The 23,856-nt window shown below is 45.5% G+C and overlaps 1 protein-coding gene across 2 annotated transcripts in view; it reads right to left on the bottom strand.

Annotated features, from left to right (window-relative positions):
• CXXC4 (CXXC finger protein 4) overlaps positions 1–23,856 on the bottom strand; it is a 117,362-nt gene that overhangs the window by 91,114 nt on the left and 2,392 nt on the right. The window contains exon 2 of one of the 2 annotated variants that reach the window (XM_063335466.1): positions 3,966–7,648. The exons of the other annotated variant lie outside the window; for it this stretch is intronic. Coding sequence (XP_063191536.1) covers positions 7,604–7,648 — 45 coding nt within the window. The 3' untranslated portion in view covers positions 3,966–7,603. Of the gene's footprint in view, positions 1–3,965; positions 7,649–23,856 lie in introns of those variants that run through there. 2 annotated transcript variants of the gene reach the window in all.

Here is a 23,856-nt window from a genome sequence, read left to right as displayed (position 1 = left end):
ACACGCAGACTGACACCAGCATCGCCCGACTAGAGCAAGTGAGCCGTACTGGAGCCAAATGCTCTGCTTAATTGGTCTCAGCTGGAAGCTGCTCCATGCATGTCAGCGTGTTTAAGGAAGCAGGTCTACGGCAGAGAAGACACCAGTGTAACCAATTAGAGAAAACCCCTGATTTCCCTTCCCCCTCTCTCCCAGCCCTAAACCCTGAAAGTTTCATTTCAAATGAGGAGCGTTTCTCACTGCCAATGAAATCAACTCAAGATTAAGGTTTTGCTATTGGTATTTCCAAGTTTACTACTGATAGCACCTGTGGAGATAGCTACGGAGACCTGGTTAAATCAAGTCAAGGTTTGCACCTTTATGTCTCCATTTATTATTTTTTTCTTAAAAACAGGAAAGAAGTGGCACATGGAAACTCTTCATCCAGTTCAAATCCAAGTTTATTAGCCTGTAAAAGTCTGTTTCCACACAGTAATCATAAGAAATGAATGAATGTTTATGGAGCGTAGCATAAAAATATACCGAGTCAGCCATAGGTTGGAGTTTATGATTGCTCACAAAAATTAATCAGCAGATCACATGGCATTGCATCAAAAAGGCAAATCAGTCCTAGAAATGCAAACAATCAGGATAAAAAGGTAAAACAAGCAAGAGCGGAATATCAGAAAGCAATAATTAGTTCACAGTTCCTAACGTGGGTGACAGATTTCTTTAGATCAGGTTATTTACCCACTAATTCTCCAAAAACAGGTTGAAAGCCGGTTGTTATAATTTTGCATTAAAGAGTACATTCTCAGTCAACGTATCAGCTAGTCAAATTCACTGTCAATCTCTAGGTATGACTATTAAAACGTAGGCACATAAGAGACTAGGTACACCCAACAGTCCAGCTACTTCTCCTAAAGCCTGGTGGCCTCAGACACTCACAGCTCAAAATCAGAAGCTAAAGCGAGACATGTGGGTCGAGATACTCTAGTCACTGTCTAGACGTGTAAACCTTCTCTCCTCTTAAAAATCCTCCAGCGTGCTATCTGCTCATCAGATCCGGGGAGGTTTGCCACTCTCCTGGGCATAGCAAACCTGATTCCCTGGGAGGGGAAAACGGGTGTTGGACATCTGGCACCAACTTGTGTGGGTCGCATGTACAAGGGAGGCGGCCGTGGGAACGTCCCACACTGGGTCTTGTTTGCTTTGGTGTTGAGTCTTCTGTAGGGTTGCATCTGATTGCCAAGACGAGGTATGGACTTTGCTCACAAGCTACATCCAATGCAGAGAGCACCTGTGTTAGGAGATTTGGGCAAGCAACAGGGGTTTCTGACCTGGGCTAACTCTTCTCTCTCTCCCCAAAGGAGAATATCTAGCCAAAAAAGAGATGTTTTTCTTCCAATGTTTTGTGTTTTTCTGAAGAAGTGCAGAAGGTTAGTGTAATTAACTCTGTAAAGAGAGCACATTTAAAGAAGTAAAGGAAGAAGTGTTTTCTTCTCTGACGTAGGATGCTTATAGACATCATAAACCAAGCTGGAGAGAACTGCACTGAATAATTAATCCAGGCTCTGTCTGACATCATGACACCTGCAGATCTTTCTACAAGAATTCTGCTGAATTATTTTTTAGCACAGATCCTTAACTCAGCAAGTCAAAGGGGCCTTACAGAGGCCAAGGAACCCATGTTTACAGCATCTTCTCTTATGGGGAAGTCATATTAGACTACCTTCAAAGTTTATTGGGAAATTAGCCCGTTAAGGCTAATTTCTAAAACCCCTTTTCCAGGGAATGGGCAGTAGCACAACAAACTAGTCCTGCTTATTAAATTAAGACTAACGTGACAATCCTTTAATATCGCTTGAAAACTTAGAAGAGCAATGGAAATACTTCCCAAACATCACAGCTTCTTTAGGCACTCTAGTTCTTTGTCTTGCAAGATTACAATTTGCTACCCGCATTTCCTTCATTCTGCCTAGATTAGGCAAAACTGCCTTGCTGACGGTCCCAGCCACCCAGTCGAGCATGTCCATCCTAAAAACCAAATGGCACACAGAAACAAAGATACATTGGGAGCAGATTCTGACATCTTTGCTGATGCTGAACTTCACCTTTCTTTCCTCAGATAGTTCCAGAGGTCTCAAACTTTATTGTTATGTTCTGCGGTTATTACCAAGAAGATGTATTTCTTACCTTTATAGCTTTTGGGGCCATCTATCCGTGATCACGCTGGTGACTGAGTAGATCCTTACAGCGAAGTAAGGTAGAACGTATAACTAAGTCACCTATATAATATCCTCCAATTTCACGAGCTATCTAGTAAAGCCCATGGGAATCTGGGGAGGACTAGAGCCTCCCAGAAGGCACGTTGCCCCATATCACTAGACCGTTCATAATTTCAGACTTGTTCCTTGGAGAAATATAAGAGAGCACTGAAATGGCTAGTGGCAAAACCAAATTGAGTCCAACACAGCTGAGAAGAATTGAGCTTCCACACAAAAGGGTATTTTCCCTCCTTTTAACAGGCTCAGTAATGAGTTTGTCAGTTTGGGCTTTGAAGAATTACCTGCTTGTTGTCTGGGGTTTTTTTTCAGATTTTTTTTTTAATTAAAAAATAAAAGCTATCAAAAGCTAGAGGTAGTTTTAAACTGCAAGGTTCATATCTAGGGCGAGTATTTCTCTGGAGCTGAGGGACGTTTTTCATTCAGACTAGTATAAAACAATACTCGAGGGGGAAAAAAAGTTGAAAGAGAAAGCATTAAAGGAATAGGAACTCAGAGACCTCTTCCCGCTTCCAAATCGACCATCTCATGAAATGAGTGTATTTCCTCCCTGTGAATTCTATATTTAATCCAGAGAGATCACTGACTATGCCTGAGCAACCTGGCAGCCCTTTTCCTCCTCTTCAAACAGACCTCAAGATTCACTCCTGGCATTGTCTAATGAGCGGTCTACGTCTCCCAAGAACCTATATCCTCCTGGATTTTGATGAGAGCAGACAGGATCAGTGGAAAATCCACCTCTATTCCTTTCACTTTGGTTGCTTTCTTTAAAAAACAAAAGGATACACTGAGGCTCCCCCTGGAAAATCAGTTGGCATTGAAGGAATCTCACAGACCAAAGGACCTACCTCATGTTTCGAACCCTTTCAAAATCCTGGTTTGGCACCTAAGAGCAGACATTCTGTTTATTAAAGGAATATTTACAGCAAAATGACAATCCAAATTTCACCAAGATCAGGTGACGTGCTGCCAGCACAGTCACGAACTTTCCCACCTATCTGAAGTTGCTTTAATGTCGGCAAGTAGATTGGGGAAATAAAATGGCAAGAGGAAACCGTTTCCTTTGCTATGTATAGTTTATGAGGCAGGTAAAGAACAGAACTTAGAACTGAGAAGCGGTAAAACAAAAAGGAAGATATTATTGTCGTCCTCTCACAAACCATATTCGTAATCCCAAATACTCCAACAGCAACAGGATGATCTAATCGCAGGACTCTTGGTTGTGGCAAGAGTTACAGATGAGATTTCAGCTTCGTATGCTTTCCCCTATGAAGCTAACTGCTAATTTAATCACATCACCCTCACTAGTCCACTCTTCTCACAAAACAGAGGTCTGCATTAAAGGGTTGAAGGCTTTTCTGCAATCCACCTTGCTCCTACTTCACTAACCTTTTGGTAGCCTCAAAATCTCAGCGTATCATTCCTAGCCTTAAAAAGGCGGTATTGTTTTCTGCTTTTTTTAAAAATGCAGCGCACAATGTTACCTTCAGGTATACAACTTATGGGGTTTCCATCAACTGCCCATTGAGAAGGAATCAGTTTTGTAGCTATTGTACCGTCACTTCATAAGCATTCATTCCCATAAACAAGACTGAGGTCAGCATTTGAACCTTCTCGCTCATTTTGAGGATTCTTTTTTTAAAAAGGTTTTCTTTGTTTAAGATCCCACAAACAAAACCTGTTTATGGAAAAAGAGAGATATTTTGAATACTAAAGTCCTTTATTCAACAACACAGAAATATCACAAAAACAACTTTACTGGGCAAATTGAATGTTTTTATACAGTTTTGTACATGCCCCATAAGTGATTATTTTTTTCATAAATACACTGTTTTCCAAAACTGTTTTTTTTTCCATAATTGCACAAGCATACATACACCTTACACAAATATCTATTAGAAAATTTAATAGATAACTGCACAGTTCAGAAATAGGAGAACACTGTGAAAGGAGTACATTTCTGTGGCCCGTGTTTCTGAAAAAACCCTCCTAGTTCCCTGCAATTGTGAAAATGGAGTACTTTCTAACATAGGAGCTGTCTTTTATTCACTAAGAATACAGTAGAGCTCAGCGTGAAACTGCCAAATTTAATAAAAACAAAATCTGAAACATTTAGCTGTTACATGAGAACCCACTGTTTGATATCACTATGCATCTAACCATGATCAAAGACCCACTACTGCTTTTTGCTGAATGCATTCGACCCTGAATGGTACGTTCATTTAACTACTTTCTTTCTTCATTATTTGATTACAGATATAGCCCATTTAAATACTTTATATTCTTTAACATTAATTGTAGGACTTACATACCAGGGGTTCTGTACAAAAGGGAGTATTTTCCCTCATAGGGACGGTCTGTCATTAATTAACAGAATGGGTACGTGTGCCTCCCTTTCAGCCTTACCATTTTTCATAAGTTTATCTGGGGTATGCCAAAAATGCTTCCATTAGGCTTAGTGCTCACACCTAGAAGACGGCAAAAGTATGTTCTGCTTTTTTTTTTGCCCCCCTTTTTATTTGTTTTCATGTTGGGAGAATGAAAGACAGAGAGGAATACAAATTTTCACACTGGAAAATGGTATTGGACCTTGTGAAAAGCACAAATTTGATAATTAGAACTTGACAATAATCTGATTGACAAATAGGTGTATAAATGGCGGGGGTAGGGCTGCGGTGGAGAGAGACAGGCCAGAAAAGGGATTTCCTTCTTCAAACATCACTAATTAAAATGCTCTATGCGCACTACATCATATAAATACTGTTTCAGCAAAATCTAAAGTCTGGTGGTGCAAAGGAACAACATCCAAAATGAAAACCATATGGGTAAACCAACGAAAAATCAACTCTTGTTCATTTTCAATAGTTAACAGGTTTGCTTGTTTGTTTGTTTGTTTGTTTTAACAATTTTGAATTGACATGTAAAACATCACAATTACAATATACAGATCCATCAGTTCTTTAAAACAAAACGACAAAACAAAAAAAGAAACCACATCAAGACATGCAACATTAGGGTGTTAGACAGTAAGTACATTGCTATGAATATCTTTGTACACCTAATGTAGCCTGAACTTAATTTTGTCTCTGCTTCTGTAAGAGCAATCACAATTTTCCAAAAAGCAAGGCAAGCTTACCAGCCAGATGTGCAAATAAGGCTTCAGTTTGTTAATCAATCAACGTTTTGGTAGAGAAGACGACCTTGCAGAGCTTGTATTGGTCTAGTGGTCAGTAACAGAGGCCCTAACCAAAAAGTCTTCAACGCAAAAAAAAAATCCATGCACAGCTGCCGTACGAACAGATGTAAAGCTCATTGAATGGGTATTGGATGAGTATTCAACTGAGGATCTCTTACAAACTGTAAGAAGGGCACCGTGACAGAAGCATTTCAAGTGTGACATTCCATCTCTGAAGCCACGTATGTGACGTCATACAACGCAAAAACGTAGACACGTGGACTGACCCTAAATTGAGGACACAGGTGTAAGCCCAGCCCGTCCACGCTCCTCCAGTTACCCCGGGTCACCCACGCTCTGCCCGGCCCTGCTGACACACACGTGTGACCTCAGGAGGCTTCTCCTCCTCCATCCCTCGGTCTTGGCTTTCTGGGCCATTCCCAACACCCACCAGTTCTGCGAGCTCCCTCCCCAGCCAAAGTCGGCATCTCCCGTGCCTGCACAGGGCCCAGACCGCAGCGTTCCCAACCATCCCATGTGCTTCACCAAGTGAGTGTGACCAGGGGCCAAAGGCTGAAGTACTTAGCAAAAAACGGAGAAAGTGCTGAAACAATGAGATTTAAACGTGCTGTGCATCATTAACTGGTAATTTGCATGCCCAGCACCATGTCTGTGAAACTGCTAGTAGTCCTATCTTGTATAAAAGGATAAATCTATCAAATACATGGCACAACAGCATTCGCTTACTTTGATGGGATGGCCTTCTCACTCATGAGTGGTATGACGAAGCCAAGCAATAAAAAGTGATGATCAGCTGATAATAAGTATCCCTAAGTTCAGTATCCTCCATATTTTTTATGACATGTGAGTTATATCCCTCCGAGCGCTGCCGTTTCGAGGAGCAGACATTTCCTCCACGCAGCTACAGCAGGAAGAAGAACGGCGGAGCATTCTTCTGGGGGGCCTAAGGGACCGGCCGTTCAGCAAAGCCGAGATCAGTGGACCAAGAAACGTGTGGGGAGAAGCGGACTTTTTTTGAAACATTTTTTTTTTAAAAAAATCCATTTTTATACCGCAAAAATATCCAGGCTCTCACATGAACACCAGTGCAAGTGAGACCGAAACCAGTCCAACTGTCAGAACTCACTTAACTGTGACGAGCTCCACTCGGACCAAAAATATGGCATTCCACTTTATAAAATATTTACTCCATTGACTGAAAAACGTTACATAACAACTTGTAGGCGAAGGGTAATTAGGCTGAGTCATCATTTTTTCTAAGGTCTCGTACCCATTTGTTTTGAACAACCTTTATATAGACGACTGGTTTTGCACATCCGCCTATGCTGAGCACTCCACCTCAGAGCGCAGTGAAAAGCGAGTCAGACATCAGACAGCATTTTTGGAGAGATACCCCTCTGTACAGCTCCTTTGGAAGCAATGCAAGTGCACAAACCACTACTCTAATATAGTGCTTGAAAGATTAATTTCAAATGTTTTGTCTTCCCCTCTTACACCACCGCGACGGAAGGCAATTGCTAGATGTGTCACAATCTTTTTTATCTTGGAAAACTTGGCATCAAGTCTCTACGGAAGGATGCATGGTAAAACAGTGCTGCTGTTGCTGCTGCTGCTAAACAACTAGCAAAATAATAGTTAAAGCTAGAATTTATTGCTCCGGATTTAACTCGCAGAACCACACCGTTGTGTACAAACCGTTAATCTCCATAGATGCTCAGACATGATTGTCTCCTTGTGTCTAAACACACAAAATACAAGCGGCTATCTGTACAGTTTACAGTACTGAAACACATATATTCGAAAATGAAGTATAGATATGTTACTTTTCAAAGATACATGACTTTATAGCAGGGGTTTACCCAAACTTTTTTTTTTTTTTTTTTACAGCCACTTTAAAAATAGACAACAACTTCACTAGTATAGCTAAGTTACATCAAAGAAAGAATCAGTGTACTGAATGTGAAGAAGCTGGCCAATTCCCCAGGCTCCCAGATTTTTGTCTTTTGCTTTTGAGGAAACCCCTATACATAAATGAAAATAGTATCTGAGTATATTCTTCAATGGTGGACTAAGCAGTTTCTTAAAACAAGACTTTAGCTTGCCATTCACTTCGGACTGCCTTGAAAATAAGATACACTACTGCTTAAAAGAACCATCGGAATGCTTCAGCGCTGGGAACAGGTGTTCTCTAAAAAAAAAGCAAGAAAACAAGTTAAGCTTTCTTTTGCGGCATTGGCATACTCGAGATCTTCTAGTTGTTCTTTCCCTTTACATTTTAGGCATACTTTCAGTTATCTAGGAACAACACGATGCCTGACATCATTGCTTAACAATTAATAGAAACATCCTTTCTCCAAACACACACCATTTCAGGACCACACGCGATACGTGATACTCGGTATATAACACACCTAACGTGCTGACTGCTCCTCAGTTAGCTAAACAAGGTAGTCATGGAAATGCAAACATTGCTAGAAAAAAAATCCCCCGGAAAACAGACCGTGCTTTTAGACTAACCACACAGTTGTCCAACGGTTTCTGCCTGTGCCTTGCCATATTGGATGCGCAGTTACGGCTTGGTGGGTTTGCAGGTTAGACGCGCGCTTTGGCAAGAACACTTCTTTTGCTAGGGGAATAACGAAGGCATTTATCTGTCATTCAGGAAGCGTGCTGCGTCCACAGACGCCTTGGGAGCAGAGGTCGGCACTTTCAAACCTCAGGCTGATCAACTAGTTCCACGCTTAGGTTGCAATGCAGAAAGCACTTCGGCACATCCTTGACTTCGTTCCAGTGAGGGAAACATCTCACTGACTTGGGGTGGGGGGCTGCCCAGGCTGCCCCATGTACTTTCTTTTGCACGCACGTGCTGGACCTTGGCTTACACAGGAATAATCTGCTTGCAGAGTTGCTATCCCCCCTCCTTCCCCTGTTGTCCCCTCGAAAATGATACCCCCTTGCATTTAGGTGCCTCCATACCCATTTGAGTGCAGGCAACTTCCCGTCGCTGCTTTAAAGTACAAAATCCATGACAGACTGAGGCGCTGAGCCTGTAAGGGCTGTGTCATATCTGCAAGGTACGTCCTGCCCTCAGTTTCCTTCAAGGTCCCAAGATGATGAAAGTGCCCTTGAACCCACGCACCCAGACACACGTCTCTCCTCCAGAAGCGACGATGAGGCACTGACCAGGGGGGCAAGAGCAAGCCCTGAGATGACTTTGTATCAGTCAGTCCCAGCTCACAAGTACTTGATTTCATTAAGAGCTGCCCACAAATATTAGCATCACACCTGATGAAATTCTCCTAAAAGCAAAACTCTGGAAAACTGCACATAAATACGCACAATGAAAGAGTTCTCACTGATTTTGCTGGTGTCATATGGAAACACCATGTCTCTTTTTGAAGGAATTCTTTCATTTTTGTTTCAGGGAGGATCTTTTAAGCGTTTTCCTAGTTTTTTCCATAAAAATCCAATAAACCATGGACCCTACAGCATACAGCGTGCACGGTACTTGACGGCAGGATATTTCTTACTGAATTCCAGGGAACTGCTCGTTAGTATGGCAAGGATTTTGTGTTGAATATTTAGCCCATTTTGTGATAGTCAGGCTGAAGCAGTAAAAGGCTCCTCTTTTTGTAAAAGTGGTATGAAAGGGGAGCTCTTATTGTTATGTTTATCGCTGGTGCCCATGGAAATACCAGAGCCAGAAGTACTTCTGCTTTGTCACCAGAATTCTGACCTGTGGTTAATTCGATACCCACTCCCCCCTCCGCAAATGTTACGCTTTAATAAATGATCCGAAAATTAACTTCCAAAGACAATGAGCTGGTTTGCTGAATACAATCACCCTGACCAGTACGAGCTTTCTTTGTGTCGGTGGTCCAAAAGTGGGAATTGCTCACACCCACCGTTTGCCAGTCCCTGTCCTGCCCCGTTCCACGTGCCTGGCGTAAGCACCAGAAGTGACAAAGCACAGCAGCCCTCCTCCCAAGGTACGCCGAGGAGAGCTAATGCAACTGCTAGACCATCCGCACCGGTCTGTGTGGGCTGTAAGATGGCTGCTGAGCGCGAGGTATACAGATTTATAATTTATAAAGAGGTTGACTGCAGAAGAGGCTGGAGGTCGGAATGACAGGAAACAATCATACGACTGAGCTGACCTCAAAAGAACAGTCAAACATGCAAATGTATTAAACCCAATAGATTGCCTCCACCTGAAAGCTAAACGTAATACTCCGCTGTGGGTCCATCTGCCTAAACACAAAACCACAGCTAGACAGAGAGATTTAAAGACATAGTGACTGAGATGGCCTTTATTTATTTTCTTGCAGCATCAGGTTGAGTTACTGTCAGATGTTGTCATATCAGCTGGAAGTAAAGGTGCAATGTCTGATTAAAAGGTCATTCAGACCTTTAAATACACGGAATAACATTTTTGAAGGGCAACGCTGTGGTTTAGTATGTGTGCTTTTGAAAAACTACAAGATAAGGAATTTTGCATCTGCGTACCAAGTTCTAATTAAAGATACACATTTACAGTTAAATATCCATTGCGCTAATCCCCGGTTTGGGAATGAATTAATAATCCACACTTAAACAAAAAAGAAAGCCTTTAAAATTGAACAGGTGGATCGAGATAAATCTAAACCAATGTATTGTGATGAAATCCATAGTTTTTACCACTCCGAGAATCAAGGTTATTCCCAGACAAAAAGAGACCCTTCAGCCCGTGTGGTGGTTCAGCACGCCAACGCACGAGCTTAAGTGCAATGACCATCTACTGCCCGGCTGCATAAATCCAGGAGTCCCAGCTGGGGAATCAAACTCTCGGCAAGATTATGGCGCATTTCTGGATCTCCCTGCTGCCGGCGGGGGATCGTTATCCTGAGTGACAGGAAAGACAGATCCCCCTGGAAGGCAGGGGAGGGGTGGCGAGGAGCAGAACGGGAGCCCATCAGCGTGGTTTTGCTGTAAAAGCCTTCACCGCTCGCCCCGCTGCAAATGCTGACAAACGGCAGCCTCGCTCCCCGGAGGATGCTCAGAAACCCGCAGCCCCGGCTCCTCCGAGAGGGTAATGCCATAAAGCCTGGCGCTGGAGAGAATTTATGCCTGCTCAAAGCCGGGACAAAATTACCTCCACGCTTTCAAACCCTCTATTCCGTTCCCTTCTTGCCAGGTTTCACCGCAAAAGAAGCAGCTCAAACATGTGAAATTTGAAATTTTAATTGCTGCATTGAAAAAGCAGCTTCACATAGGGAACCAAGCACACTACATTTTTGGAGAAGGAAGTAAAAAAGGCAACCGAAACCAAGAGAAGGGTGAAAATCCCTTCAATTATGCAGTAATGGAAAAACGATACCTATGTATCTGTCCTAGCTGCCCCACGCAGAAACGTAAAAGCGGACCCTTGCTACATGCGTGTGCTGCACGTGCTGCCAACGCGTGAAAACAGCACGCTGGCAGGTGCTGGGAATTCCTCTCCAGAGACCCCTTTTCGACAGCTGAGCTCTGTATTTTCCCAACAAAAGTATTCACTAAAGAATGATGCCTCCCACAGCCCCCTGGGGTGACCAACCGACGGATGGAGCCCATGGGGCCAGGCTGGCAAGGCACGGGGTGCCAGACGGCGGGCTCTGCTCGCCCAGCCCAGCCCAGCCCCATCCTTTGGCAACCTCATGCCTACAAAAACTGCTGAAGATGCCCCTCTCCTCGATTCTCTGGGTCCCGCAGCTCACAGATGCCTGAAAGATTCGGTATGGAGATCAGGAATCGGGAAAGCCAGCCGCTTCTGCTTGGGATGCTGTTGCTTGGGGTGCAGCCCAAATTCACAGTTGAGTAACTAAGGCTCACTGTAAGTCATCTGAACCACATTCAGAAATAAAATAGAATAATAAAATATATCAGGGCACTACATGATTATGACCTAATACATTACCGATGTTAAAAGATGTTGCATTATGTAAGAATCCTTTGATGTTTGATCCATGAGCAAAAATCCCACTCTCATTGAAGCAAACGTACACGTTGGCTACAGCAAACTATTGGCCAAATGTGGCACTCCTCATTCCTCTTGAGGAGCCCTGGCTGGAATGATCCAGCTCAACAGAGGCCCTTTGGGAAGGATGCTGCAGCTGAGGTATGTTCAACAAGATCTGGGCTGCCTGACAGTCTTTACAAAGACCTACACAACCACAGAAATAGACAGCAGTGAAGGAACTTTGTCCCTAACAAATCTCAAATTCACATGGCAAGACAAACAAAACTAGTGGATGTTCCTGTATTTTCCAAAGCAGTGGGACTGATGCCGGCCACGCAGGGAAAAATGACCTTAGCGAGGTCTGCACAGAACCCCATGAGAGCTTCTCACCCTGGAGGACAACCCCTTCTTGAAAATCCCTTCCACAAGAGAAGCAGTTTGGCACTTAGGCCAGTGGATGTATAGCATGAAATTTGGCCCACTAAGCTATATATATATGTGTGTGTGTGCATGTGTGTATATAACTCAATATACACATATATGTGTATATATATATATACCTGGAAGTGTTCAAGGCCAGGCTGGATGGGGCTTTGAGCAGCCTGGTCTAGTGGGAGGTGTCCCTGCCCATGGCAGAGGAGTTGGAACTAGATGATCTTTAAGGTCCCTTCCAACCCAGACCATTCTATGATTCTATGATATATATATATATATGATTGGAGATAGAGAAATACAGTGCTACATGATGGCCAAAAAGTTCACCTGGGAAGTCATGGCCCCTGCACAAAATGCAATTTGGATCAATCGATCAGCAGCCCAGCCTGGCAAACACTGGCCACCACTGGCCACAAACCAGTGACTGTATGCTTCTCTTACACCTGTGTGAATGTGGGCTAGAGACCTAACCAGTCCCACAAAACACGCACGGCTGCCTGAGAAGAGCAGAGCACCAGGACAGTGAGACAAATCCCAGTGAGGAAGCAAACTGGCCTTTCCTCCAAGCCACACCTTGTATTTCCAGCGCTGCAAGCTAATTTAGGTGTCAGCTTGATCACGCTGGAAAAGACATCAAATATACACACTGTGTTGCTCACGCATAAACAGTGCAGAATCCGGTGCAAATGCATGTGCTCCAAAACTACTTTCCATCCCCAATTTCCCTCTGGAAAGACCCTTCCCCAGACAAGCGCTGGGATGCAGGACACGCGTGGCTGGAACAGGGCTGTGCGTCCCACCAAGACGTGCCAGCACCCAGACATCTCCTGACCCTCAGGCAGAGGCAGCCCATGGCCCACGGCCAGTGGGTGAAGGACGCTGCCGCCTCTCCTGCACCGGCCGGCTCTGCCACCGCTGAATGTGGTCTGGCCGGCATCTCCTTACTTGCCTAAATACTGAGCCACCCTGGGAGGAAAGCAGCCTTTGAAAGTATCTATGGCCCGCTTTGTTCTGCTCATAAATATACATTACCTACAGCAACGACTTTGGGGAAAACCTCCCAAAGACGCTCAGATTCAGCTCACACAGAGTCTCCTTGAATGTTTGGCTTCAGGCGAGGAGGCTTGGGGGCAAGAAACCAGTGTGTGAACTGCATCTCCTGGAAATGCGGAAGGAAGGGAAAGACAGAGCCCGGTGCCCGGCACCTGTCTCCCAGCCACTCTGCTTCCTACCCTGGAGGTACACCCAGAGTCCCACCATGCCAGCACTGAGGGGACACCATCGGCACCGAGAGGACACCAGCGGCTGCGGGGGGATGAGGCGCCTGGCCATGGCGTCGGCGTGCATGGATGGCGGCCAGCACGGGAGAGCCGTGAGCGGGAACAGCCCGCGCCTCTCCTCCTGGCATCTTCCCACCCAGCCGCAGGCCCACGGGAGGGACGCGCCGGCGCAGGATGAGGTGGGAAGCAGTCCACGAAGCTGCTGCTCCCCACAGCTGCCAAAATCCCTGTCTGCCCACCGACGCTGCGCTCCTGCTCGCTGTACGTGTTATCAGGCGGTAACAGATGTCCTCTAATAACAAGCTTATTATTGGACTTAGCAGATAAAAAGGGACACGTACGCTGGGTCAGAAGCTTGGTGGTGAGTTTGCTTCCGCAGCCCACCTTAAAATATCTCTCCCCATACCTGAGCTACGGGCCTGTCTCCCTTCACACCAAGGATGAGATTTAACATTTATTTTAAAAGTCAGCTTTATTTGCTCCGAGAGGACACGCATCTGCGTGCTGGCAGTTATTTTTCCACTTGCACTGCATATCTCTCAGGCCGTATTTGAGACAAACCAGATTTCGAACATACCAGATTAGGAAACTCATTTGACTTTCTCTGCCGCCAGCTCCACCAAGTGAAAAGTAAACCTGCGCCACGGGACATTGCAAATAGAAATTTTAAAAATGTACTCCTAAATCGGGGCTGTGTCTTGAAAACCCAGCTCCCCTCGAATAGCTCACTCAGAGGTAACCTCAGGAGATTTCAGCAGGGCAGCTGGGGAACAAATGGTTTGTGCCCATGGTCATGGGAGAGCTAGAGACCTGCCAATGTTGGGCTGGATCCTGCCACTTGGACTCGGCATCAGCAGCAGGCAGTAGCTCCCCAACTAAATCAATAGGATTAGTCTGAGGAGCGATGTGTTTCTCCACAGGAGAAAGAATGAGCAAACGTGTCCCTCATTTGCATTCAGTACACGCCATAGTTTATTTTATATATTAATTTTTTTTCACTTTATACACGAGATTAAATTTGGGGAATGGGTAAACAATTTCACTTTCTTGATCTGAAAAAACGCGTAACACCATTGGGGAAAACAGATGGCAAATACAGATCAGAAATCATAAGGAATCCAGACTAATGCTGTCAAAGGAACAACAGCTCAGACCCAGGAAATGTTAGTGATGGAGCCCCTCTCCGTGCCGGTGAGCACCTACACCTAGGAGCAGCCACGCTAACCTTCAGCGCAGCGGCTCACACGTTCCACCATCGGCCTTGAAATGCCCCGGGGGACCAGTTCGAGCCACTAAGCATCACTCGTACAGAGGCTGGCAGGCACGAGCATCGCCCCAGGATGCAGGCAGAGCCCTGGAAAGGAACACATCTCCTCTCCCCCTTCCCTCCCAGGCTGGGAGTAATTGGCTGCGGTCGCCTTCCAGCACACTCCCTCCCTTGTGCCAGCGCAGCTCTTTTGGCCAGCCAAGCCGAGGGACGGAGCCAAGTCTCCACCTCTGTCGTCCCGCTGGCTCCCAAGGGGAGCAGCCGGCTTGGCCGCCGGCTTCCCCATGCCTGGCACCCGGCGCGCGGGGCTGGCAGTGACGGGCAAGCCGGGGCCGGGAACTCCTCCTGCTGTCTGCTACCCTACAGCCGCCTTCCAGCTGGCCACGCTCCGGCCTCGGACGGGGGCTCCTAATGGCTTTCTGGCAAAGGCAGCGGGGAAGGCATCAGAGGTTTGGGTTTTCAGGTTAGGGATCTCTCATAATCTCACTGCCAAAGGGATTCACATTTCTTTCCCTATTTCTACATCCCTCTCGAGCAGTTCTTGTGGTTCCTTCAGTTTTTCAGCCATCCTTGTACCTGAGGATGGAGCTGCTAAGCCCGCTAGAGTGCCTATTCAGCTTATGTCACTATTTTGCAATTTTTTTATTTATTATTTGCATTCCAGCGGCATCTGAAGGCCTCAGGCAGCATGAGGATTTGTTTTTGTTGGTTCTGCCTGCCCAGCCTCTCAACCAGTAGGTCTGGCCTGTCTCCTGCTTTTTCAGGGATGGAGAAGGGCTCGTACGAGCTGTAACACAGTGTTACTTCAGAGACAAGACTGATGCTAAGCAGGTCAGAAAAGCTGTCACTCAGTGCTCCCTTACTGACTGTGAGGATTAGTATCAAATAGCCAAACCTTTTATTAGCATAAAGCAGAAACCTCTGTCACTGAGAAAAGTTTTATAGAGAAATTCTTGGATACAGGTTTTATTACCACCACGCAACGTAAAATCTAAGACCCTACAATGCAAAAGACACCAAAAACAAAATATCCACACTGCTGCTCAGCTTCTGCTTTCACCCAGGACCCGCCTGGTTACTTCTGCTGACTCTCCTCTGTCAGACATTATCAACTAGAAGCGTGCCTGCCTTCTGCAGTGGACGCACCACGTGCACACACCTCCCCCTCTCTCACAAACACGCTGCCATTCACCTTCTCCCTAATCAAATCCCTGTGAAGACCATCCATCAGTCCCTATCATTTATCCTTCCCACACACACAAGCTCACAAAACAGAATTATTCTTGTTAACATTCATTCCATTAATGATAAATCCCTGCTGGTTCGTCATCCAGTGGTACAAGTCTTTGCACTCACAGGCTGACATCTCTATCATCCTCCAAACTGCTGCTCTGGGGTACAGTAATCTCTTACGGACTGGTCTCCAAGCAGAGGGGAGGCACGTTTCTCAGTACCAAACCTAAATTTAAATCTCTTTCCCCTAGAGCTGCTGGGGCTTCAGCATCTTTTTCTCCTGCGTGGAACCTAAAATCAGCTATGACGCCTCATTGGTTAGCTAACTGCTTCTGTCCTTTGGGATTTTTCATACGCTGTTGATAAAAGAGACGGTGAAATATATATCCATTAAATGCTGGCCTCTGCTTGCTTGTTTCTTTTTCTGCAAGACTTGCAAAAAAAAAAAAAAGGAAGACGAAAAAATACATTGACTCAAATGCAGTACTCAGCCAGTTCCCCGGGCTGAGGGAGTATTTTCAGCCAATGCCTAAGACCCACCGCAGGTGCCAGCTTGGCGCTCCCACGGCCGGTGAGCACCGTGTATTGTCCCACCAGATGCAGGGAGAGGAGCAGCAACGCGAACTCTGATACAGCAGGTCACCACAATCCCTGACTGGAGGGGGAAACATTAAAAGATTGTAAATGGCTCTGAACCCCATTTGTTCCCGGGTATGTCCTCTGAAACTTTCAAGGATGACAATTAAGACCCATCTCAGTGATTATTTTCATGACACTGTCACCTCAGCTGGACTTTGACCTCCAATTTATTTTACATCAGCTTCCAAGCAACCATCCAACTGTGATCACTGCCTCCCAGAGCTCAGATGAACTGGTGATTTAGAGGGAACAGGTTTTACATCATTACTAAGCTTGTGTCACCGAGTCCTCTCCCACCCACTCCCTGGAGGCTACCTATTCAAACCCACCACCTTTCCAAATATATTTTCTCCTCTTTTGCCTCTTTCCTCCTCACATCTAAAACCAATGGCCTTTGTTTGACTGATACCACTCACTTTGGAGATCACGTTTAACAACATCTACTCCCTGCTTCTCCTTTTCCATTTCTAACCCTTTGATTTGCACCACGATAATCACGCCCTGCCCTCCTTGTTACCTTCAACACAGATGGCTAGAGCTCTTCAGCTCTCTTCCAAGCCTCTGACTGCCCAGGTCACTGCACCACCTCTGCATCCTCACCCAGCAGTTAGCATGTGCAGATGGATGGATGTTACTGAACCATAGTTGTTTTGGGGTATTTCTTTCGTGACGATGAAGCAAATTCTTTGCATTAACATAGTGCAGACTGATGTGCGTGCCGTCAACACGCTCCAGCTTCCCTGGGACACACAGGACACACCACAAAAGAAACCTCTACGCCCAAGCAGTCCTCATGCAACAAATCATCAGTTTCAGCCTTTCATTTGCAAGCATCCCCTCCCTCTTTCACATTTGTCAGCTTGTCTGTATGGATGCCTTTATCATTTCCTTAGCTCTTGAACAACTTGTTCAGATCATGGGCTTCCTCCCATACCACATGCTCACCCTGATACCCAGATTCTCTCCATAAATTATTGTCAGTTAAAAAAAATAAAGAAATTGGATTACCTATCAACAAGGGCACATGGAAAACCCTGCTGTATGAAGTCTTGGCCTTCCCCTGGAGAGGCGCTGGGAGGACAGTTACTGATGAGCTCTTCATCTGCCTCACCTGAATGACTAACGGCAAACCTCCTGCACAGCAGCGGAGATATTCCACTCTCTTCTCACCAGGACACTGCCATCTTCAGCACTACCACCGTACCTGTCCTCTCAGCAGATCACCTCCAGCGCTGGGTCGGTCTTCCCCATGGTAACTGAGTCACTCCTATGGAGGAGCAGGCACCCCCTCACCAAGGCTTTGCACGTTATGACCAACCCTCAATCACTTTTGCGCCCTTCTCTGTTTGAGAACTCTGCAGGTCTTCTTTCCTCCTCTTCTGTCCTCATCTTAAGTGATATCCATCCTGAACTCCTTGAGATTTCACATCGTTTTCCCATGTTTATGTGGTTTTCCTCCCTCCACCCCAAATTCTAATACTGCCTCTCCACTTCCTAAACCACTGACCGATCTCTGTCATCTCTGTACGAATAACTCCAAATGAAGTCCGATACCAGCTAATGGTGATCCTATATAGAAGTACAACAGAGACCATGGCCACAGCAGTCTGGAACTGAAAGGAACACTGTCCTGAGACAGGAGAGGCTCAAAGCTTTAAAATGCCCAACACTTCGGAGACTGAGATGTAGGAAAATACCGAGTAGAGCAGAGGAAAGAATAAAACCCTATGGCAAGCATGGGAAACGCATTTGATGAGTTTGCTGCCCGCCAAGAACGCAGTATCCAGCATGACCCAGGCTGCCTTTATTCCTTTTACGTTCTTATATCTCACTTGGCACTGGAGTGTCTGGTTAAATAAGAAGGAACGGAGAAACTCTGGAAAACTGCAAAAAAATTCAACAGGCTTCACGCATACCTGGCTATGGATTTTTATAGTGCTAATTAAGAGGATGCCTAGGAGTTCCAGGGAGGAGAAAATATTTCCCATAATGTCTGAGAGTAGAAGTTAACAAGCCTGCTGGGATCTTTTTAGCCCCTGCAGAGCTAAGGCTTCAACATTATTAAATGGCTGTCGCATCTAAAGTATGGTGCAACATAACTCAACAGAAAGCGCAGGATGCTGAAACGGGGGATGACTTTAGATTACGCGGCAGAGTAATTCAACTTCAGGACAGGTGTTTGCATGTGACTGAACAAGATACGACTGTGGGAAACAATAAAGGTACCCAAAAGAAGAGAGAAGACAGACACAGCAGGCTGGGCTCCCAAACAGCAAAAAAGTGTCAAACGAAACTGCATGCTTCAAGACGCTGTGGTTCAGTACAATCATTCAGAGTAGATGAGCTATCAAAAAATACAGACACTACAGAAGCAGAGAAATGCTTTCTTCGGATGGTCGTACTCCTCAGAAGACATGGTATCCGACAGCAATTTTTAAGCACGTAGTCGGTGACTTGGGAACTGCAAGCAACCAAGGCCAAGTCCCAGGGACTTTGTTACGGTGACACAAGTTACTTTCTTATTGCTCCTAACTCACTTGGGTGCATCCAAAAAGCTTATCTTAAAGCCTTTTCCTACACAATTGGCAGCCGCTTCCCATTGCAGCTGGTGATCGAAAGGATTATGCTGTATTTGATGAGACTTTAAGGTGTACATTCTAGGTTTGTCTGCTTAGAAATATTTCGCCCAGCCTAACCCTTAAAATACATGCATGTTACGACTACATGCACGAAAGACTACTAGTTCTCCTTTTACAGATACAAATTTTTAGGATCTTTGGAAAGGACTGTTCTCCGTCATTGCTATGCAGCAAATGCATGACACAGTGTACAGAAATTAAAATCTGCCTTTTACTTAACTCTTTAGAACACATTTCTTTTAAAACCAAAACGGCGGTACCAAGATGTTGCTCTTCAAAGGGGACCACTTTCTGACACCCTAATTCATTCTCCAAGTGAGCAAGGTCTTCCCTGACTTCACTAAAGGTGTTAGGTGTCCGCCTAGCAAACAGAATTGTGTGAGAAGTGGCCCCCAAAAAACAATAATATGAACACATACGTGTACAGACCGACAAAAATTGAGACTGTTACTTATTGTTACCCACCTTGAACATGATATTCACATATCTACCGGCTTAAATGAGTCTCCCTCTATGAGTAAGGCATGATGTGTATAGCCCACAACATTTCGTACAAACACAGAATTGGTGAGATTTTCCAAAAGTGCTGTAGCATAGGAGTCTAAGTCATGATGGTTCTATGCACCTCTAACTGAAATACATAGTTCAAAGTGACTTAGATAATTTGGAAAAAAAAAAAAAAAGAAGAAAAAAGGGATTCATTATGCTAATTGCTAGTTTAGAAAAAACCCTGGCTTTGTTCATCATCTTTCTCCCAACACATGCAACTTGTCCAGCCTAAACAATACACAGCGATTTTATTATGCCAACTTAAAAAACTGGACTAACCAACATGTCACTGAAGTCCAAAGCCTGGTGCAGAATCCCGACACCCCAAGCGAATGACCGATATTAGCACTTAGGAAAATGTGCAAAGAACTATTCAGTGCAATCAAAACGCGTAACCGCCACAACCAGTTAACCCCTCTCACCATACAGACAATTTCACTGGCAAACAAGCATAGTTCAATGATTTAAAGCAAGCAATTTCCAATGCAAGTAGAAAGCAGTGTTTCTATGAAAGAGGCTGTTAAGCCCTTGACTGGCCTACAATTTTGCTCAATTCCTTGCAATTCTGTTCAGCTTAGTACCAAATCCCACCACTACGAGATTTCCTTAGGCAGGAGAAACTTCATTTTTGCCCCGCTTTAACAAACCACACTGTATCAAAACCAGCAGTTTATACAATGTATATTCTAAATTGAACGCTAATATCATGGGGTTTGGGCACTTTCTTTGCTTTGCAAGTGTCTCATGAGGGAAGGGAAACAACAAAATATGAAAAACAGTACAACAGAGGACGTCCAACTCCCTTTCAGCAGCTACCCCTTGTACTCAGTAATTTGCCAGAGCTGTAAGGAGACCAGAAGCTCGACTCCGCAGGGCTCTCATCATCTTTCTCAATCCCACGTCTCCCACCAACCGCAACGCATTCCCGCCTTGCAAGACGTGATGCTAACGCAGAAGGTCAGACAGCTTCAAAGAGATTTCCAAGCGGCGGAGATGAGGTGCCGGTGAGCAAAGACACCTGCAGCTGTGCTGGTCTTTGCTGGAGGTGGCAGTAGGAGGCCTTGTGTTGTCCCCAAGAACCTCCAGAGGTCAAAAGGAAAACTCCTTGCCGAACATATGTTTAAGCCCGATACGTAAAATCTGGATGAAAGTGACAAAGACCGTTGCAAAACGCTCAACAAAGGTCAAATCTGCCTCTTGCCTCTTCCGCTCGCTGCCAACACCATCACCGCAGGATCGTGCACCGTGTCGGAAGCCCCAAGTGAGAGCATGGTGATCACCTGGCGAGGGCTCTAGGGCTGTGCCCGCAGCCATTTCCAGCACCAGGCACCCTCCCTGCCGGGTCACACCTGGGAAGGGAAAAACAAGAGCACCCTGGCAGAGTGCAATGGGCACGCACGAGGAGGAGAGAGGGAAAATACAGCGTTCGGGGCCCATCAGGGCTTTGCGGCCGCTAGCCAACATGAATTCCGTTCAGGACAGACCGCGGTTCTTACTCCAGCTGTAAACGCCCGGGGACAGGGACTGCTTTTTTTCTGGCTTGCATGGTGCTTAACACATGGGGAGCCCCAGCCAGATGGAGGGCTACGAGGCAGCGGCTGGGAGGAGAGAAACACTGCCATACAGCAACGTTTTAGCAAAGAACGGCAGTGCAGGCTACGAGGTGGTCTTTCTTTCCACCTTCCAGTTAGCCACCGGGATCGTGTTAGCTGCCTGCTCCTTATCAAGCTTTTCAGTTCCCCCTCATGCTACTCAGTTCCACCGTGCCGTCGCGTAACTTATGCATGTAATTTAAAGCTAGAGAGACGGCAGGGAAATTGCTTCCTCTGAGGCCCCTGCTAATTGACCCCTATCCACAGAGCTCAGCAGTCTTCCCTTAACAGCGCTCGCTCGCGCTGCCACAACACCAAGTGCAAGTTCGGAGGTTGCCAGCGCAGACCCTCTCCCCCGTGGCAATGCCATATGGTGTTAAGATTTTCAGGATCAGACGCCGTGCCTGTTGAAATCAATCATCACAAGCCTATCCCCGGCGAAGGCCGCCTCAGACTCCCGCTGGCTTGAAACGCGACTCAGCGAGGTGCCACGGATTTGGATGCTGGTATTTACTATTTCGGGTCGGTATGCAAACGTTTGCTTTAATAGCACACATATCAATTAGCGCGGCTGTTAGGAATAAGGCAAGTGGCACCCGGCTATGATGACAGCATGACCAAACAGCAGATATTCCACGTTTGGGTCCAACCCTTCAGACCCTGCCAATGCAATGCCGCCACGCTAATGCAAATGGGAGTGGGGCAACTGAGATTCCTACGCTGAATTGGGATGCTTTCCTTTAAAGAGAGGGGGATGCAAAGTAACATCGGGCTCCTAGTCTTCATAACCTGCAGCAGGAGTTATAGACGCGTATACCAATCAGAGGAAAATAAGTAGTCTCTATGGGTAAATAAAGATTATGTCTCTTTAAACTGACTGTAAATCTGAATGAACACAGAATATACATATACAAGTAGGCAGCGTGCAACGTGACGTCAATCTTATTTTTATAGATTTATTATTACCGTACATAAAATTTCCTAGTAATAATAACATTCTATGAAAAATTCTAGAGCATCGGGACACTTTTAAAGTGAAAATAGCACAAGAAAAATAGGAAAAAATAATTCAAGTGTTTAAAAAAAAAGCTGGGAGGGAAGCATTCCATTAAAAATGCAAGGGTCAGGGACTGGAAAGCATTCATGTGAATCTGTCTTCAACTCCATGTACTAACCTTGAGAGTTATATCCTATGCCTTCATTGCACCAGTAGAGGAAGAGATTTAAAGGAAAAAGAGAGAAATGGTTTCCGTGGGATCAGCCAGTTTACTGTTTATTGTTATTATTCTCATTTTTCGTTTATTTCGGTTTTAAACACAGTTCCGCCCCCTGCCTTGAAACATCTCCACAACTTGCAGCCACTGTTGAGAGCAATTTACAAATTTCACAAGCGTGTAGCGAGCCCCTCGATCCTTGTCATGTTTCCTTGGGGCCGTGCCCACGGAGGTGACGGGCAATCACCCACACAGAGCCCCAGAAGCTCACTCAGGAGGGGGGCTGCCCTCGCCCACCCGCAGCCACCACAGCCACCGCTGCCGTGCCCTCCTGTAGGCCCTGTCACTCTCTGACACCCTTCCAGCTGGTGGCCTAACAGCCAGAGCACTGATGCCGCACACGTGCTTTAGGCAGCCCTGCTGCCACTCTTTATTAGTTAATTTAAACTTAAAAAATAAGAAGGAAAGAAAGAGGACAGAAGAAAAACAACTTCGTGCACTCTTCCTCTCCTACTGACAAACCCCATTTCTGTAAAGTAATTAGCCACGTCCCGTGACAAACTTTGGGATGGGCCACGACCTGCCGAGAAGCGATGCCTCACTGACATCTCCACAGCTGGGAAGAGAAACCTGTTTCCTTCAAGTCGTGGTATGGCAGCAGAGGAGCTTTTGTGTTTACGTATCTGACGGAGCACAACCAGGGGAGAGAGGGGGGGAGAAGAGAGAGAATGAAGAAAAGAAGTGAGGGCAGGTGGTTATGAGAGTACACAAGTGGCTAATAAAACCACGGTTTTTACTAGTCACAGTGGTTAAACAATTTTAACGGGCGGCATTCTCATAACACGCCTGAGCAGTTTTTAAGGCTGTCGAACACCTCTGTCAGGAGCGAGGAAGTTCTGGATGTGCGCTCAGAGATGCACACAAACCCACAGGAAGATCTGATAACGTACAAATTCGTTTCTTCCAGAGATAGCTCACTTTCTGCACAAATCGATAAGCCATCAGAACCTATCATTTATCACAAACTTTAAATCCCAGCAGCCTCCTGGTTTGCAAGCCTAATGAGGGAACCTGGCGCACAAAGGCACCCCCGGTGCTGGGTGGTGCAGGGGGGATTCTCCATCTCTTGTGTTCAGACAAGCCTCTTTTAGGCTGTACTCAGCGCTATAATCCATCATTAACAGACCAGGGGCATCAGGTATCTTCTTTGCCATGAAACCAATACAGGCATATCATTGAGAAAACCAAGAGCTGAAAACCCAATCTAGTTTCTAGCAGCTGGGACGTCCATCCTGGTTTTTGCGTTAGTGATGCTGGGTCACCGTATATTCGCAAAAAAAAAGAGCTAAGAGGATGCAGAGCTACAAATCAAACTTTCAGCAAGGGCAGTTCACTCTTGCAAGGAGGAACTAATTAGTTGGTTTGATGAGGCTGGTTAGGAAAGAGTTAATGGTATCAGCCAAACGTCGATTAAACCCCCAAATGTTGCTTTTGTCCCATGGCAGCATCAATACCAATGCCATTATCTCCATTTATTTAATGCAGAACAAATTAATGGGCTCTCGGTGTTGCTA

This window comes from Chroicocephalus ridibundus, chromosome 5 (genome assembly GCF_963924245.1).
Source record: "Chroicocephalus ridibundus chromosome 5, bChrRid1.1, whole genome shotgun sequence".
Lineage (NCBI taxonomy): Eukaryota > Metazoa > Chordata > Aves > Charadriiformes > Laridae > Chroicocephalus > Chroicocephalus ridibundus.
This window is presented reverse-complemented; position numbering and strand designations above follow the sequence as displayed.